Source organism: Armigeres subalbatus, chromosome 1, assembly GCF_024139115.2.
Source record: "Armigeres subalbatus isolate Guangzhou_Male chromosome 1, GZ_Asu_2, whole genome shotgun sequence".
NCBI classification, from domain to species: domain Eukaryota; kingdom Metazoa; phylum Arthropoda; class Insecta; order Diptera; family Culicidae; genus Armigeres; species Armigeres subalbatus.
In genome coordinates, this window is record NC_085139.1 from 117,411,781 (window position 1) to 117,428,976 (window position 17,196).

General features: G+C 41.5%; 1 protein-coding gene across 1 annotated transcript in view; it reads left to right on the top strand.

Annotated features, from left to right (window-relative positions):
* LOC134204997 (enolase-phosphatase E1-like) overlaps positions 1–12,550 on the top strand; it is a 49,988-nt gene extending 37,438 nt beyond the window's left edge. Inside the window, exon 7 of the mRNA XM_062679847.1 lies at positions 8,681–12,550. Coding sequence (XP_062535831.1) covers positions 8,681–11,223 — 2,543 coding nt within the window. The 3' untranslated portion in view covers positions 11,224–12,550. The remainder of the gene's footprint in view (positions 1–8,680) is intronic.
* Positions 12,551–17,196: the final 4,646 nt, after the last annotated feature.

Sequence of the window (17,196 nt, forward strand, 5' to 3'; positions counted from 1 at the left end):
TTTCTAGGACCCCCTCCCCCTTTCAGAGTTACGTAATCTTTAAACATTCCATAATATACTAGGCGCAGCATCTCTTGAAGATGGCTGGAGAGATATTCGATCCGCCATTGGAAGCACCGCAACCGCTGCACTAGGCACGGTGGCTCCGGATCAGAGAAACGACTGGTATGACGGCGAATGTGAGCAGTTAGTTGAGGAGAAGAATGCAGCATGGATGAGATTGCTGCAACACCGCACGAGGGCCAACGAGGCACGATACAAACGGGCGCGGAACAGACAAAACTCGATTTTCCGGAGGAGCAGGCCAGCAGGAAGATCGAGACCGTGAAGAGACGGACGAACTGTACAGCGCTAATAACGCACGAAAGTTCTATGAGAAGTTAAACCGTTCACGTAAGGGCCACGTGCCACAGCCCGATATGTGTAAGGACATAAACGGGAACCTTCTTACAAACGAGCGTGAGGTGATCCAAAGGTGGCGGCAGCACTACGAAGAGCACCTGAATGGCGATATGGCAGACAACGGTGGCGGTATGGTAATGAACCTAGGAGCACGCGCGCAGGACATGCGACTTCCAGCTCCGAATCTCCAGGAAATCCAGGAGGAGATCGGCCGGCTGAAAAACAACAAAGCCCCTGGAGTTGACCAACTACCAGGAGAGCTGTTTAAACACGGTGGTGAAGCACTGGCTAGAGCGCTGCACTGGGTGATTACCAAGGTTTGGGAGGATGAGGTTCTGCCGCAGGAGTGGATGGAAGGTGTCGTGTGTCCCATCTACAAAAGGGCGATAAGCTGGATTGTAGCAACTACCGCGCAATCACATTGCTGAACGCCGCCTACAAGGTACTCTCCCAAATTTTATGCCGTCGACTAACACCAATTGCAAGAGAGTTCGTGGGGCAGTACCAGGCGGGATTTATGGGTGAACGCTCTACCATAGACCAGGTGTTCGCCATACGTCAGGTATTGCAGAAATGCCGCGAATACAACGTGCCCACACATCATCTATTTATCGACTTCAAAGCCGCATATGATACAATCGATCGGGACCAGCTATGGCAGCTAATGCACGAAAACGGATTTCCGGATAAACTGATACGGTTGATCAAGGCGACGATGGATCGGGTGATGTGCGTAGTTCGAGTTTCAGGGGCATTCTAGAGTCCCTTCGAAACCCGTAGAGGGTTACGGCAAGGTGATGGTCTTTCGTGTCTGCTATTCAACATCGCTTTGGAGGGAGTAATACGAAGGGCAGGGATTGACACGAGTGGTACGATTTTCACGAAGTCCGTCCAGTTATTTGGCTTCGCCGACGACATTGATATCATGGCACGTAACTTTGAGAGGATGGAGGAAGCCTACATCAGACTGAAAAGCGAAGCTAAACGGATTGGACTAGTCATCAACACGTCGAAGACGAAGTACATGATAGGAAGAGGCTCAAGAGAGGTCAATGTGAGCCACCCACCACGAGTTTCTATCGGTGGTGACGAAATCGAGGTGGTTGAAGAATTCGTGTACTTGGGCTCACTGGTGACCGCCGATAACGATACCAGCAGAGAAATTCGGAGACGCATAGTGGCTGGAAATCGTACGTACTTTGGACTCCGCAAGACGCTCCGATCGAATAGAGTTCGCCGCCGTACCAAACTGACTATCTACAAAACGCTTATAAGACCGGTAGTTCTCTACGGACACGAGACCTGGACGATGCTCGTGGAGGACCAACGCGCACTGGGAGTTTTCGAAAGGAAAGTGTTGCGTACCATCTATGGTGGGGTGCAGATGGCGGACGGTACGTGGAGGAGGCGAATGAACCACGAGTTGCATCAGCTGTTGGGAGAACCATCCATCGTTCACACCGCAAAATCGGACGACTGCGGTGGGCCGGGCACGTAGCCAGAATGTCGGACAGTAATCCGGTGAAAATGGTTCTCGACAACGATCCGACGGGAACAAGAAGGCGAGGTGCACAGCGGGCAAGGTGGATCGATCAGGTGGAGGACGACTTGCGGACCCTCCGCAGACTGCGTGGTTGGCGAAGTGCAGCCTTGAACCGAGCCGAATGGAGAAGTCTTTTATGTGCAGCACAGGCCACTCCGGCCTTAGTCTGATGATAAATAAATAAAAATATACTTTCAATAAACATCAATTAAATGTTATTTATTCTTATTTGTGTTAATATATATTTGAAACACATGATTGAGAAAATGCGTACTCTTACCCCACCCGATGCGCACTCTTACCCCACCGGTGGGGTAAAAGTGCGTTTCTCACGTGTCTTGCAATAAGAGTTCTACTAAAACGAATTACAAGAATTTCAATATTTTTTCCACTGGGTAACGTAGAGGAAGAGTGTACGAATCGTCGACATTGATTTGATATGCAGAAGCTTGCTTCATAAGGGCTACATGGTCGATTGAAAACTAAGTGCGTACTCTTGCCCCACTCTACTCTACCTATTTTTATTATCAACCGAATCAAATGTAAATCTTGTAGCAATGTATAAATTTAAAGTATTATGCTAAAAGCGCCAAGTGTACATCCAAAATGGGATGACAAAAATGTACACCCAAAAAGGGATGACAAAAATTTTGCAAAATCGAGTTGCGGACCAAGCACAAAAGGTCATAGACTCATAGACAAAAAATAAATTTTGGAAATTCGTGTTCTAGCATATTATGCACATAAAAGTATTTGTATATAGTCCCAGTTTTGTAAACGTATGTTGGAAGCATAGATAGCAGTCACATGTGTCACGATATGCTTAGAAACTTAAATGAATGGTTAGGCAAAAATCAATCAGAAATTTTCCTCAAATAACAAGGTCCATAAACACGATTTTTTTACTGCACGAAGCCACAACCCGTAAATCAAATATCTAATATTAAACAAAAATTTTTGTATTGCAAACAAAAAATCAGTTAAGTTAGACCTTGTATGCGAGAAACAGAAATGTTAAATTCGTTGAAATATTAATCGATAAAGATTCTTAAACTTAAAGTATTTTGGAGCTCAGAAACGAGTTCCACCCTAAACCATCAACAGAATCGTTGTTTTCGGTGTACCCTATGAAATCATGTACATTGCAGTAGCAACTATTAAAATAAAAAAAATAAATGAACTCCTCGGATTTGTTAAAGAATGTTTTGAAAATCCTCAAAATTATCCAAATTTTGTTTTGTTGCCCCCTCAATTATTATTTTTTGGCAAAAAAATCCGAGGGGGAGGGAGACAAAATAGTTTTTAAATATTTGTATCGGCCTTATATTGATAAAAACATTAAAAAAGGATATGTTACGTTGCCGGAAAACTCATGAGGCAAACCGCCTTTTAGTTGGCAGCTCTTAGGGAACAACGCACCACGCATCGGCGAATCAGTATTTTGGTATGGGCCGTGCATGGAGACACGTATTGCATTGTCAACTTCTTTACACACTTTCAGCTCCTATTGTTAATGAAAAAAATCTAGGTATCTGTTGCTGGAACAATCGTATTTAAAAAATTTCTTCATTATTTTAATTTTTTTTAAGTTTTTTAACTACTAAAGATTTATAAGCTTTGTGAGTTCAAATAATTCTCTGTCTAGGAATCAATTAGATCATTGTTTTTGCAGTTTCACGGAAAACTTCGAGCTCATATTATTATGTTAAATATTATTACCACAATGCTGTAATTGCTTCAAAATCGTTGCTGAAATTATTAACTTGTAACTCACTACCTGTTTCCGTGACGGCTGATATATACTTTTTTGTGATGTGACTAAATATGATTTATCGTGGTCAAACTGCAAGCTTCTGGTTTAACCAACGAATACCTTCCCCAATATCCAACTCCGTGGTACTTATGAGGGTGTCGCTAAGGCGATGACCTCTTACTAAGTTCCATCCTTTTCCTGGTTACCGTGAAGATAGGCGTAGTAGTAACACAGACAAACAGACGTAACAGCTTGAACATTTTTCTGAAAAATCCATAGCTCAACTCATCTACCACCATCTTGCGAGCATGTTACACGAAACGATGTTTCGTACGACATCGTCATCAGAAGGCGCTGGAGTGAAATGTCAAACCCGAAGGATTACGACACTAGCGCCTCTAGTTGTGAATTGCGTAATCAATCAAATTCAAATTAAACGTTGAAGTCATGGTCGATGGTTATTTCTCTAGTGTTACGTCTGTTTGTCTGTGGTAGTAATCTTCATGCTTTTAATTTTTTTTTGAATTTTTATTTTTTCTTGATTTCTGATAGCATTCTAGATAAGGATTAAGGATAAATATGAGTATCGCTACAGGGGCCCTCCTTAGCCGTGCGGTATGATGCGCGGCTACAAAGCAAGATCATGCTGAGGGTGGCTGGGTTCGATTCCCGGTGCCGGTCTAGGCAATTTTCGGCTTGGAAATTGTCTCGACTTCCCTGGGGCATAAAAGTATCATCGTGCTAGCCTCATGATATACGAATGCAGAAATGGTAACTTGGCTTAGAAACCTCGCGGTTAATAACTGTGGAAGTGCTTAATGAACACTAAGCTGCGAGGCGGCAATGTCCCAGTGGGGGATGTAATACCAATGAAGAAGAAGATGAGTATCGCTACATAGTTTTTAGTCTACGAATTACACCGTGACAAAGTTAATGCAACTTGTAGCTCACTATCTGGTTATAAACTTTATACAAAAGTCACTATTTGGTCACTTTTACTGAAATTTTTTTTTTTTTTTTTTTTTTTTTTTTTTTTTTTTTTTTTCTTTTACTGAAACTAAAAGTCACTATTTGGTCACTTTTTTAGTCATCGTTGATCACTAAGTCACTATTTTGAATGGCATTCATCGCTACCAGGCCTGTAATTGCAATATTTTCATTATCAGGCAACAGGTGGTGTTGCTGCGTGTCTGTATCAATGTAATATTGCATATACACTAGTAACATCTGCTATTCGATATCGTGAGTTTTCAATGTTTCTTCCACACACAAGGTGGAGAACAGTCTTGAAGAAATTGAAATTATACAGCTAGAATTTAGTATGGAGGTACAATGAAATCTCTTTGATTGTTTAGAACTGTAAAACAAGTCGTGGGTACAAAAAATCTAAAAATTATTTGTTGTTTTTTGACCTAGCTTTCATATTGATGCGATGCGTGCGTAGTTGATTCAACGTGACCTATAAGTGATCTTGTTGTAAGGAGATTTAGCGTTCGAGTCCCTCCAAGATATTGTTTTTTTATTTATTATCATACTAAGGCCAAAGTAGCCTGTGGAGCGCATAAAAGTCTTCTCCATTCAGCTCGGTCCATGACTGCACGTCGCCAACCACGCAGTCTGCGGAGGGTACGCAAATTGTCCTCCACTTGATCGCTGTGCACTTGCCTTCTTGTTCCCCTCGGATCGTTGTCGAGAACCATTTTCACCGGATTACTGTCCGACATTCTGGCTACGTGCGCGGCCCACCGTAGTCTTCCGATTTGATTTTCGCGGTGTGAACGATGGATGACTTTTCAGTCTGATGTCGGCTTCCTCCATTTTCTCAAAGGTACGTGCCATAATATCTATGTCGTCAGCGAAACCAAATAACTGGACGGACTTCGTAAAAATCGTGCCATTCCTGTCAATCCCTGCCCTTCGTAATACTCCCTCCAAAGCGATGTTGAATAGTAGACATGAAAGTTCATCACCTTGCCGTAACCCTCTGCGCGTTTCGGAGGGACTCGTGAATGCCCTTGAAACTCGAACTCCGCTCATCACCCGATCCATCAACCGTATCAGTTTATCCGGAAATCCGTTTTCGTGCATTAGCTGCCATAGCTGGTCCCGATCGATTGTATCATATGCGGCTTTGAATTCGATGAATAGATGATGTGTGGATACGTTGTTTTCGAGGCATTTCGGCATTACCTGACGTACGAACACCTGGTCTGTGTTAAAGCGTTTACCCATAAATCATTACCCATAAATGTCAGAGGCGTCGCGTGACCAATTCTTCAACCTGTGCACTATTTTAATAATTCGAGAAAAACACATAAAAGGGGCCAGAAACGATAAACGAGTCATTTTTCAGCGCGTTTCTCAACATGTTTGTTTATTGTGTTGCATCTAACCACAGAGAACAGACACGGAGGCTCGAACAAAATTTTTTGAAAAACATGTGTAAACAAACACACCGAACCTCAACGCCATCGACGTCGACATTGCAACTCACAATCTCATTTTGACAACATGATGGCGCTGGTATGCTCTTGCGTGCATAACGACACTAGCGCACAGTGGCATTTTTTAATGACGCTAGCGCTGATTTGCACGGGATAACGGCGACATTCAAAAGTTATTCAAAATGAACAGTAAAAAGTTATCACAACATGGCGAGTGCAGCTTCAACGTCTGTTCTCTGTGATCTAACTGGTTATTAGCTACTTCTTATTTTCTGAATTAACTCAAACTAAACTGAGCTTAAAAGTGATAGTACGTAAAATCACAGAGAACAGACGTTGAAGCTGCACTCGCCATGTTGTGATAATTTTTTACTGTTCATTTTGAATAACTTTTGAATGTCGCCGTTATCCCGTGCAAATCAGCGCTAGCGTCATTAAAAAATGCCACTGTGCGCTAGTGTCGTTATGCACGCAAGAGCATACCAGCGCCATCATGTTGTCAAAATGAGATTGTGAGTTGCAATGTCGACGTCGATGGCGTTGAGGTTCGGTGTGTTTGTTTACACATGTTTTTCAAAAAATTTTGTTCGAGCCTCCGTGTCTGTTCTCTGTGGTAAAATTAAAAATTACTGTCATCAGAATCGTTTCCAATGTGGCATATAAGACATATCGGAAATTATTGAGCTGACTTTCAATTCTAATTTGAGTCATTTCGCAAATGAGACGAAGTTTTAAATAGAAAAAAGGATATTTGAATATATCAATCATGCAAAGTTACTAATAATAAATTAGCATGTAATAGCATGTCATATCAGAAAAATAAAGTCTGTACAATAAAGAGAACAATGAAGTTCATAGCCTTAACTCCTTTCAATTAATAATTATTCTATTTACAATTTATTTCTTTGATCAATAATCTGAACTGGGTAGATTTCGAACAGTTTTCCGCCCATCAGCATGGACAATAGCTCATAAATTTGTTTGGACCATTGACATTTGACGTCCCCCTCGCCAATTTCTCGAAAAAAAAAACCTTCAGAAATAAATTTCTTTGAAAATGTTGCTAATTCGGCGACAATATAGATTTTCATCAGAAGATTAAATGCCTGTTTACATTATGTTAATATTGTCGGATATTTCAATGTTGAATATAATAAGCGTATTTGTAAACAGCCTTTATTGCAAACGCTTATTAGCAGATGACAATTTCTGTTTAAATTGAGCTAATGTCGCGCTAGTATTGTCGGACAGTACATTATCGCCAGGATTAGTGGATACGTAAACGGGCCATCCCAATCAAATATCAAAAGCGCTTTTGCTTCGCGGTGCTTATTCAAAGCGGAACTTTCGTCATGGAACGCTTTGAGGGTGCAGAAATGAGCGCGCTTTACTATTCTCTTTCCGATCGCTCTCTCTTCACCGAATCGCGCATGCGCTGTTTGAAGCGGTTCTCGATAGGCACCTGATAGGCACCAAACCGTGCATTGCCAGCGTAGAACGCTTTGACTACCTATACATCGCCGATTGCGGTTAGAGCAGATGATCCACACATACAAAATAATGCGTGTATGATGCATGACAAAGCGTTCTCGGCTGAAAGTTCCGTGTTGATACAACATGTGGTGTCGGAGGGTCGGTTCAGTATCGTAAAGAAAAATATAACGCGCCTCCATCGCAGCATTTGGTTTCCTCACATCACATGCCACATATAAAAAAAAAACATTCATATTTTCCGTTTATGTATCTAATAGTCAAATTTGCATGAAACATCTATCAAATGCACATAATTCAAATATATGTTTGGATTAGAAAGGGAACGTCCACAAATTACGTAACGCTTAGAGGGGGGAGGGGGGGTTGAGTGAAGTGTGACGATCCATACAAAATTTTCAGAAGCTTCATACAAAAAGTGTGACATAGGGGGGAGGGGGGGTTGAAAAAGTCCAATTTTTGCGTTACGTAATTAATGAATCTTCCCAAAGACAAGAAATCTGTCAAAAGTTTAAGTGTTGGGGATAAAATTGCCACATGTGCAGTGCACAGGTTGCACATGCGGACGCGACGCCTCTGATAAATGTGGATTCTTTTTCGCAAATTTAGTATCATATGCACAGCCAAGTTGTTTAACAAAAAAACATTATGTTTGTTTGTGATGAACCATTTGGTAAGGTGTCTAAAAAATGTGTTTGGCATAACTTATGGATGGTTTTAGCACAGACAAACAGACGTAACAGCTTGAACATTTTTCTGAAAAATCCATAGCTCAACTCATCTACCACCATCTTGCGAGCATGTTACACGAAACGATGTTTCGTACGACATCGTCATCAGAAGGCGCTGGAGTGAAATGTCAAACCCGAAGGATTACGACACTAGCGCCTCTAGTTGTGAATTGCGTAATCAATCAAATTCAAATTAAACGTTGAAGTCATGTTCGATGGTATTTTCTCTAGTGTTACGTCTGTTTGTCTGTGGTTTTAGGATTTACAGATCTCTGTTGGATTTGATAACATATTCATATCATTCTTTTGTTTTCAGTTGAAAAACCAGTTGAAACTGTCGAAACCGAACTGACCTCTACAGAAACGGCAAAGATCGATACAACTAAGGATACACCAATTAAAACTGTTGAAGAGGTATCAGTTACAAATGCCGAGAAAAAAGAAGAAAGCAAATCTGAGGTAAAGACTACACCATTTGAGAGCGATTCCGTGGAGAAGCAGACTGCTGTTGATGAAAAAATTCAAAAAAAAGCTGCGACTAACGATATGGAGAAGGAAACAGAAGAACTTTCCGCGGAGTCGAAAACAGAAGTAAAACCAACCGAAAAGCATATTGATGTTAAGGCTGATGAAGTGGACAACAAAGTAGCAGCTACAAAAGCAAAGGAAATGGACAAAACATCAGAGAGTATTGAAGAAATTCAACCGCAGGAGTCCAATGAAGTTAAGGAGAACAACAAAACTGAAGAAGATATTAAGAATACTGTTTCTGAAAAGTCGGAGTCCAAAAAGAACGTTAAAATAGCTGATGAGAAACAAACCGATAAGGAAGTTGACGTGAAGAAGGTTGAAGAAGTTAACACAGCGAGAGAACTCGAAAAGGCATCAACAGCAAAGATAACGGAAGATAACAAGAAGACAGAGGAACCGATGGCAACGGAAGAAAGTAAAACGGTAGAAGAAGTTGTGCTCACGAAAGAGGTCAATACTGCCGTAGAAATGAAGAACACAGAAGAAGTCAAAACAACAGAAGAAACTAAACCAGTAGAACAGGTCAAACCAACAGAAAAGGCGAAGCCAACAGAAGAGATCAAGCCAATGGAAGAGGTGAAGATAACAGAAGAGATTAAGCCAACAGAAGCTGCCAAACCTACAGATGAGGTAAAACCAACAGAAAAGGTGAAACAAACAGAAGAGGTGAAACCAGCAGAAGCAGTCAAATCAACAGAAGAGGTCAAGTCAGCAGAAGTGGCCAAACCAACAAAAGTGGTCAAGCCCACAGAAGAGGTGAAGCCAACAGAAGTGGTCAAGCCCACAGAAGAGGTGAAGCCAACAGAAGTGGTCAAGCCCACAGAAGAGGTGAAGCCAACAGAAGCAGTCAAATCAACGGAAGAAGTCAAACCGACAGAACAGATCAAGTCAACAGAAGTAGTCAAACCAACAGAAGAGGTCAAGTCAGCAGAAAAGGCCAAATCAACAGAAGCGGTCAAACCAGCAGAAACAGTCAAATCGACAGAAGAGGACAAATCAGCAGAAGTGGCCAAACCAACAGAAGTGGTCAAGTCTACAGAAGAGGTGATGCCAACAGATGAGGTCAAGCCAGTAGAAGCTGTCAAATCAACAGAAGAGATCAAACCGACTGAAGTGGTAAAACCAACGGAAGAGGTCAAGTCTACAGAAGAGGTAAAATTAACAGAAGAGGTTAAGCCAGCCGAAACGGTCAAACCTACAGAAGAGGTAAAACAAACAGAAGAGGTTAAGTCTGCAGAAGTAATCAAGCCAACAGAAGATGTCAAGCTAACAAAAGAGGTTAAGCCAACAGAAGCGGCCAAACCAACAGAAGAGAAGGAACCTGCAGAAGAGGTGGAATCAACAGAAGAGGCCAAACAAGCTGGGAAAGTGAAGCCAACTGAAGAAGTTAAACCAGCGGAAAAATGCAAATCTTCTGAGGAAGTCGAACAAGCCCCAGAAGTCAAACCAGCAAAAGAAGTGAAGCCAGCAGAAGAAGTAAAATCAACAGAAGAAGCGATGGAAACGGATGAAGTCGAGTCGAAGGAAGACAAAAAGACGAAAGTTGTGATACCAGAAGAATTGAAGACAGAAGAGCCCAACAAAACTGACGAAGTAAAGCCACTAGACACGGAAGTTGCAAAGCCGGATCCTACAAAAGCTTCCGAAGAAAAGACAGACGAGAAAATGGACACCTCGGAGGAAGTGAAAGAAACTAAAGGCATCGAAGCAACTACAGCTGGACCTGCTGAAGAAGTTGCCGTTGAAGCTAAGGAAGACGTAGCTATGGAAGCAGAACCATCCGATGCCACGAAAGAAAACATCAGCACAGAAGAAAAGCCACAATCAAAAGTAGAGAAATCTGAATCAGAACAAGACGAAGCTATGGAGGTAGACTCTGCAACCACAAATGAAACCGAAGCGAAGACTGAATCGAAGACTTCAACTGAAGTTGTTAAATCGGAAGAAAGTAAAACGACATCAGAAGAAGTCTCGACTACAAGCACAACTGATGTGAAAGAAAATGGCACACTTGAAAACGGTACGTCCGAAAAAGTTAATGGTAAGGAAGAACCACGTGTTCCAGAAAACGGTGAAGCAGATTCCAAAGTAAACACGAATGGTAACCACGACGAGAAAGCCGATAGTGATAAGGAAAACGATACATCCGTTAGTAATATTGAGGAATCCACATCCGCAGTCACCACCACCACCAGCAATGGCAACAGCAATGAGAGCGATAGCAGTACCACCGCCACTTCGACTGATATCGTAGCGGAAATCAAATCTAAGAAGGTAATCGACACGACTGTGGATTCCGCGACGCCACCGGTTGAAACCGAGTCGTAAATCCTTTACTTTCTTTAGGTTCTAGAATCCTTCCGTTGATAAGTAGGTAAAAAGTGCGTGTCGATGCTCAATTTACGAGCAGTAGACCACGTTCAACATGCTTAAGAAATTTTTATATAAATATTTATATTAGCAGGACAAACGACAAAACTTCTCAAAGATTCGATTTTTTTCTGTTGTCGTGATAAAACTGATCGATTATACGAAATGATGGTCTACTTGGAGAAATCAGCTACTCAATGTCATTGTAAATGAGAATACTTAGAATTGTATTGCCGTATACTTACACTCAGAACATAAGCCTAAATATCTCTCTCTACACGAAAGTCATTGAGAACTAATCAAGACACTTTTATTTCTAACCATGGGAGGGAGATAAATGAGCAAACCATGTGTGACTTTCTAGTTGTGATGTTGTTTTTATATTGGAAGTATCGTTTTTTGTAGTTGGTCTATTTTTTTGTACCAAATTTAACGTGTATTTGCAAAGCAGACTTTATTAAAAGGACCCTATTTATCGTATAGGGAACGTGATTGTTTATTAGCGGTCGAAATCAACTTTCCAAGGCGCAAGGAAAACCTCACTGCATTTATATATGTCTTCCCACGGAACACAGCACAAGGCACAACCGAGAAAAAGACTAACCAGAAAACATAAGTTCCTCCATCTAGTTATAGAAACTAACTGAGAAGTAGTTTTTACTTGAGAAGGGAAGAAGAGCTTCGATCTGCTTTTATACTCCAATCATTTTCCTTGTATGATTTTTATTCCTAACAACTATCGCAAGAGTAAACTAATCACATACAACGGATAGACTGCCAAACATTTCTTTGTTAAATAAATACGTTATTCGAAAATTTCCGAATCTTGAGAGATATAAAAAAACAATATTTCAGTATTATCAAGTTGCTCCTAAGACACAAAACAAAAATGAACGTTTTCGTAATGATTTTTTTGAGCATAAGATAGCTTTTCTGTGTGTTTCCGATATGGAACAACAATGCACACAACAATTATCGTTATCTTCGATTTTCCAATGTTTTCATAATATATGACAAAGGTGTTACAATGGAGAGAATGGGAGTGCGATGTAACTTGATTCTCGCTTATCAGAACGTAAGTACTTGGAAAACAATTATCTGAGCTAGTGTAAGTGCTCTTTGTTTTCCAACAAAAAAAAAAAAAGATATGTATCATCGGCTTCGTTTGAAGTTGCATATAAAAGATAAAAAAATAAAATATTCAAACAAAGAAGAGGAATATTACATTCAGAATAACGTAAGAACGGAAATAAACTAACCAATAATATTTTAGGAATTATTTAAATATTAAGGATAGTTTTTTGAAAGAATAGATCCTTGTTGGCTCCAAATAATGGTAAGTAATATCTAGATTATATGTTCGTCTTCTATTGTAGTAAAACTATGAAAAAGGCCAAGGTTAACTCTAATAACAAACCGAAAATACGTTTAAAGTTAGTAAATTTAATGACTATGACGCCTTGCGCTGAACATGGCTCCATATAGCCCTACCATTCGTAGTTGCTAGAATGGAAAGTGCCTACAATTGAGGTTTTTGTTGTTTGGATCAAATGCATGTTGACCGAAGCGTAGATAACAGATATACTGGCTCTAATAAAACGAATAAAGTAATCAACAAAAATACAGAACAGACATGGAGGCTCAAATAAAATTTCTGGCAAAACAACTGAACCTCTATAGACGAATCCAAGTAAAAATAAGAAAACACACGATGGTTTTAACTTTGACAGATCCTACAGCACAGCATAGGGAGATCATTTTAAAATGCTTATAATAAATTCTAGACAAAGTGTAATTAAAATCTGATTGATGTACGCTACGGAAAAAGTTCTGAATTACATATCTGGAAGCTTATCTCAATTTTTTGAATATTTTCCAAACATGTATCTATCATACAGTTCGGAACTTTTTCCGTAGGTTTTTAACGAAATTTTGTTCTAACATCCATGTCTGTTCTCTGTGCTATTACACGGGCCCACGTATAAATGAATCTTGACTAAGGTGGATTGCGTCTTCTCGAGGTAGATTCCTGTTCGCTTTTAGACATCCTTCCATGCGGGTAACTGCCCGAGCAAGGTCGATAACTTGTTTCGATGTTGTTAAATCGCCGATTACCCACAGAGAACAGACATGGATGCTCGAACAAAATTTCGGTAAAAACGTGTGTAAAGATTTAAATCGCACCTCAGCGCCGCCAACGCAGGCTGCCCGACATAAAAACTCAATCTGACTAAGTGATGGCGTTGGCATACACTACATAAACAATGTAGTGCTGCCACCTAGGAGCGAGCCTAGGAGCAATTCGGAATGAACACTAGCGCTAAAAAGTAAAACACGGCAAATTTTAACCATATTTATCAGCACACTAGCACCGCGCAACGGGGGCATAACGACATAGTTCAAAATGACCAGTACAAACTTTACACAAGCACGCGAATGAAGATGAACGTCTGTTCTCTGTGCTAGTGTGCTGATGAATTGGTTAAAATTTGTCGTGTTTTACTTTTTAGCGCTAGTGTTCATTCCGAATCGCGCAACGGGTGCTAGTGTGTTCACAGAGAACATACATGGATGCTCGAACCATTTTTTTTTAAAAACGTGTGTAAAGATTTAAATCGCACCTCAGCGCCGCCAACGCAGGCTGCCCGACATAAAAACTTAATTTCACTATTGTCAGATTTTCTGCATATGATACACTGCGCGGCGTTTGTAATGTTCCCAAATGGGTACTTGCACAAAACTTCACGCGGCGAATGACTGTCGAAAGGTACGGCCGCGCCAAACGATACACCGCAATGCTATTCACCCATAAGAATCAAGTAAACGGGGTGCAGAAAGCGCGGCGGTACCTTTCCTGAAGGGTACGCCGCGTGCAATTTTGAGAAAATCAGGCAATAAGTGATGGCGTTGGCATACACGTCATAAACAATGTAGTGCTGCCACCTAGGAGCGAGCCTAGGAGCAATTCGGAATGAACACTAGCGCTAAGCAAATTTTAACCACAGAGAACAGACGTTCATCTTCATTCGCGTGCTTGTGTAAAAGTTTGTACTGGTTGTACGCCGTTAATGTAGAGCCAACAACATTGTATCGATACCTGTTTAAAAACTGTATTTCCCAAGACAACTTATTGATTAAATATACTATAGTTTCTGTGCAGTTGACGGTAGAAGAAACACGCGTTTTTCTTTCGCTACCGAATCCGAATATCGTCTATACAGTCCACTTGCCTTGTTGGACATAATTTGTGGTCCTTCTAGGCCGGATATTGTGATTACATCGCGCAGTGACCAATTGACGTGATTTTTGACGCGAAAATCGCGATCTTTCTCGGAAAAGATTATTCCAGAGCATTTGGCTGACGCAACAGCCGAATGTAGTGGGGCTCGGCCTCGTCGGCGCGGCTCGTAGCACTCGCTCGTATTAGTGTGTGCATATGGCGAAGGATATTTAGAACGCCTTCAAAATTGGAGAATAAGAATTGGGGAGTGAATAGCCCAATACTCAGCATTGGTGAACAAATCAGTGAACAACAACAAAAGGAAAAAACAAAAATGATGGAAGAAAAACTTAAAGTGCTTATTCATCAGAGAGGAGCGGTGAAGGGCAAGTTGACACGCATTAAACATGCACTCGAAGACAATGATGAAGAACCGAACCCTAACCTGAGCAATGTGCATTTTTTGCAACAACACCTAAAAACAGTTGAACTGTGCTATAGTGAATATAATGAACTGCAAAATGCCATTTATGCCCTCGCCCTGTCTGATGAACGGAGAAGTGAACAAGAACAGCGATTCATTGATTTTGAGTCGCTATATAACGATTTGAGCATCCGACTTGCGATGTTCTTAGATGAAGTGCGTCGACCGGAGCAAACACCAGTTGTTACTGCTATCACAGAGAAACAGACGTCTCACTCAACACATGTTCCATCGTTCAGCTTTTTAACGGTGGATTCAATTTTCTGTAGGTGGTCGATCGGCCACCGATGGCGCTTCCATCGGTTTTGTTTGTGTTTGACGTTTGCTCACTACCGCCATCTGGTTGCCGCTTGACCACACACAGGGTATTTAGCATTGGGCGATAATGTTTTCATGACGATGATTTTGATTGCATTTTGTTCTAAGTGAGACGTCTGTTTATCTGTGCTGCTATGCTGCCAACACCATATTCCTCCACACCCATGCCAACAGTGTCCCAAAGCTTCCCTCAGTTGAAAGCACCACTTCCAACGTTTGACGGAACTTATGAATCGTGGTTTTCGTTCAAGTGCATGTTTCAAACGATTATGGCACGGTACGATAACGAATCGCCCGCAATTAAATTGTACCATCTGCGCAATTCCCTCATCGGCAAAGCAGCCGGCATAATTGACCAAGACATTATTAATAATAATGATTATGCAGCGGCGTGGGCGATTCTGACTGAGCGGTTTGAGGATAAACGTCTGATCGAAGATAAACACATTGAGGCGCTGTTCACCCTACCGAAAGTTCAGAAGGAAAACTCGGTAGATCTCCGAAAGCTTGTGGACACGTGTGTGAAAAATGTTGAAGCGTTGAAGAAACTAGGTCTGCCAATGTCCGGTTTAGGGGAACGCATGGTATTGAATCTCCTGTCGTCTTAAATGGACAATGACACACGAAAGGCATGGGAAGGAGAACAGAAGTCCGGTATTCTTCTGGATTACCTCGGAACCATAGAGTTCCTGAAAAAGCAGTGCCGGATCCTGGAGAAAATGGAAGCCAACTCTAAAACAGTGGACAATATGAAGCCGATTCGACCGGCAGTGAAATCGAGAACTCTAGCTATGACAAGTGAACAGAAGTGTACCATGTGTGACTACAAACACGAACTGTATAAGTGCGAACAATTTAAAAAGAACAGTGTTAATGAAAAGTACAACCATCTCCGAAAGTTTGGATTGTGTTTTAACTGTATGCAGAAAGGGCATCGTACGACCGATTGCTCTTCTTCGAACTCTTGCCGGAAAAGCAGTAAGAGGCACCATACCTTGCTGCACCCAGAAGAGAAGAAGCATGATGAAACGCAGGTGAAAACGTCCCCGGATGATTCGAGTTCCCATTTGACAGACGAGCGTAGAGCTCGTTCTGAGCTGCCCTCTGCTGGCACGCCCGAAACCGACCGTAGTGAACAGAATATCACAATGTGCACAACGGTGGTTACTCCGAAGAAACAGACTCTTCTTTCGACGGCTGTGGTACTAGTTTACGGTCGAAGCAGTGTGCCATTTCTGTGTCGAACGCTAATCGATTCGTGTTCGCAGAATAATTTCGTCACCGAAAGGTTCGCCAATTTGTTGGCATTGAAGAAGCACGCTACGGATTATCAAGTTAGCAGCTTGAATGGTGGATCCACTAGAATCCGTCATGTTCTACGAACTACGATCAAGTCTCGCCAATCGGAGTATTCGGCGGAGCTTGAATTTCTAATCGCACCGAAGATCACTGAAGAGCTTCCGTCGAAATCGTTCGACATTTCGCACTGGAATTTGCCTGCACATCTCGCACTGGCCGACCCAACTTTCAATAAGAAGAGTCGTGTTGATATGCTATTGGGTGCGGAAACATTCTGGGATTTGATGAAAGAAGGACGAATGAAGCTGGCTGAAAATCTTCCATTGCTCTCTGCTTCCGAACTTGGATGGGTAGTCGGAGGTGTGCTATCCGAAAAGAAATCAATCATAGCAAGAATGTTCTGTAACGTAATCGAAGAAGAAGATTTAAATGCCACTTTGCGGCGTTTCTGGAGTATTGAAGGAGCAGACAACTTTCGTACTGTGACGACAAAGATACCAAATGACTGCATTGAACATTTCTTGCGTACCCACGAGCGAGATTCGAAGGCAGATTTACTGTACGGTTGCCTTTCAATGAACGAAAGGATGAACTAGGCGAATCATTCGAC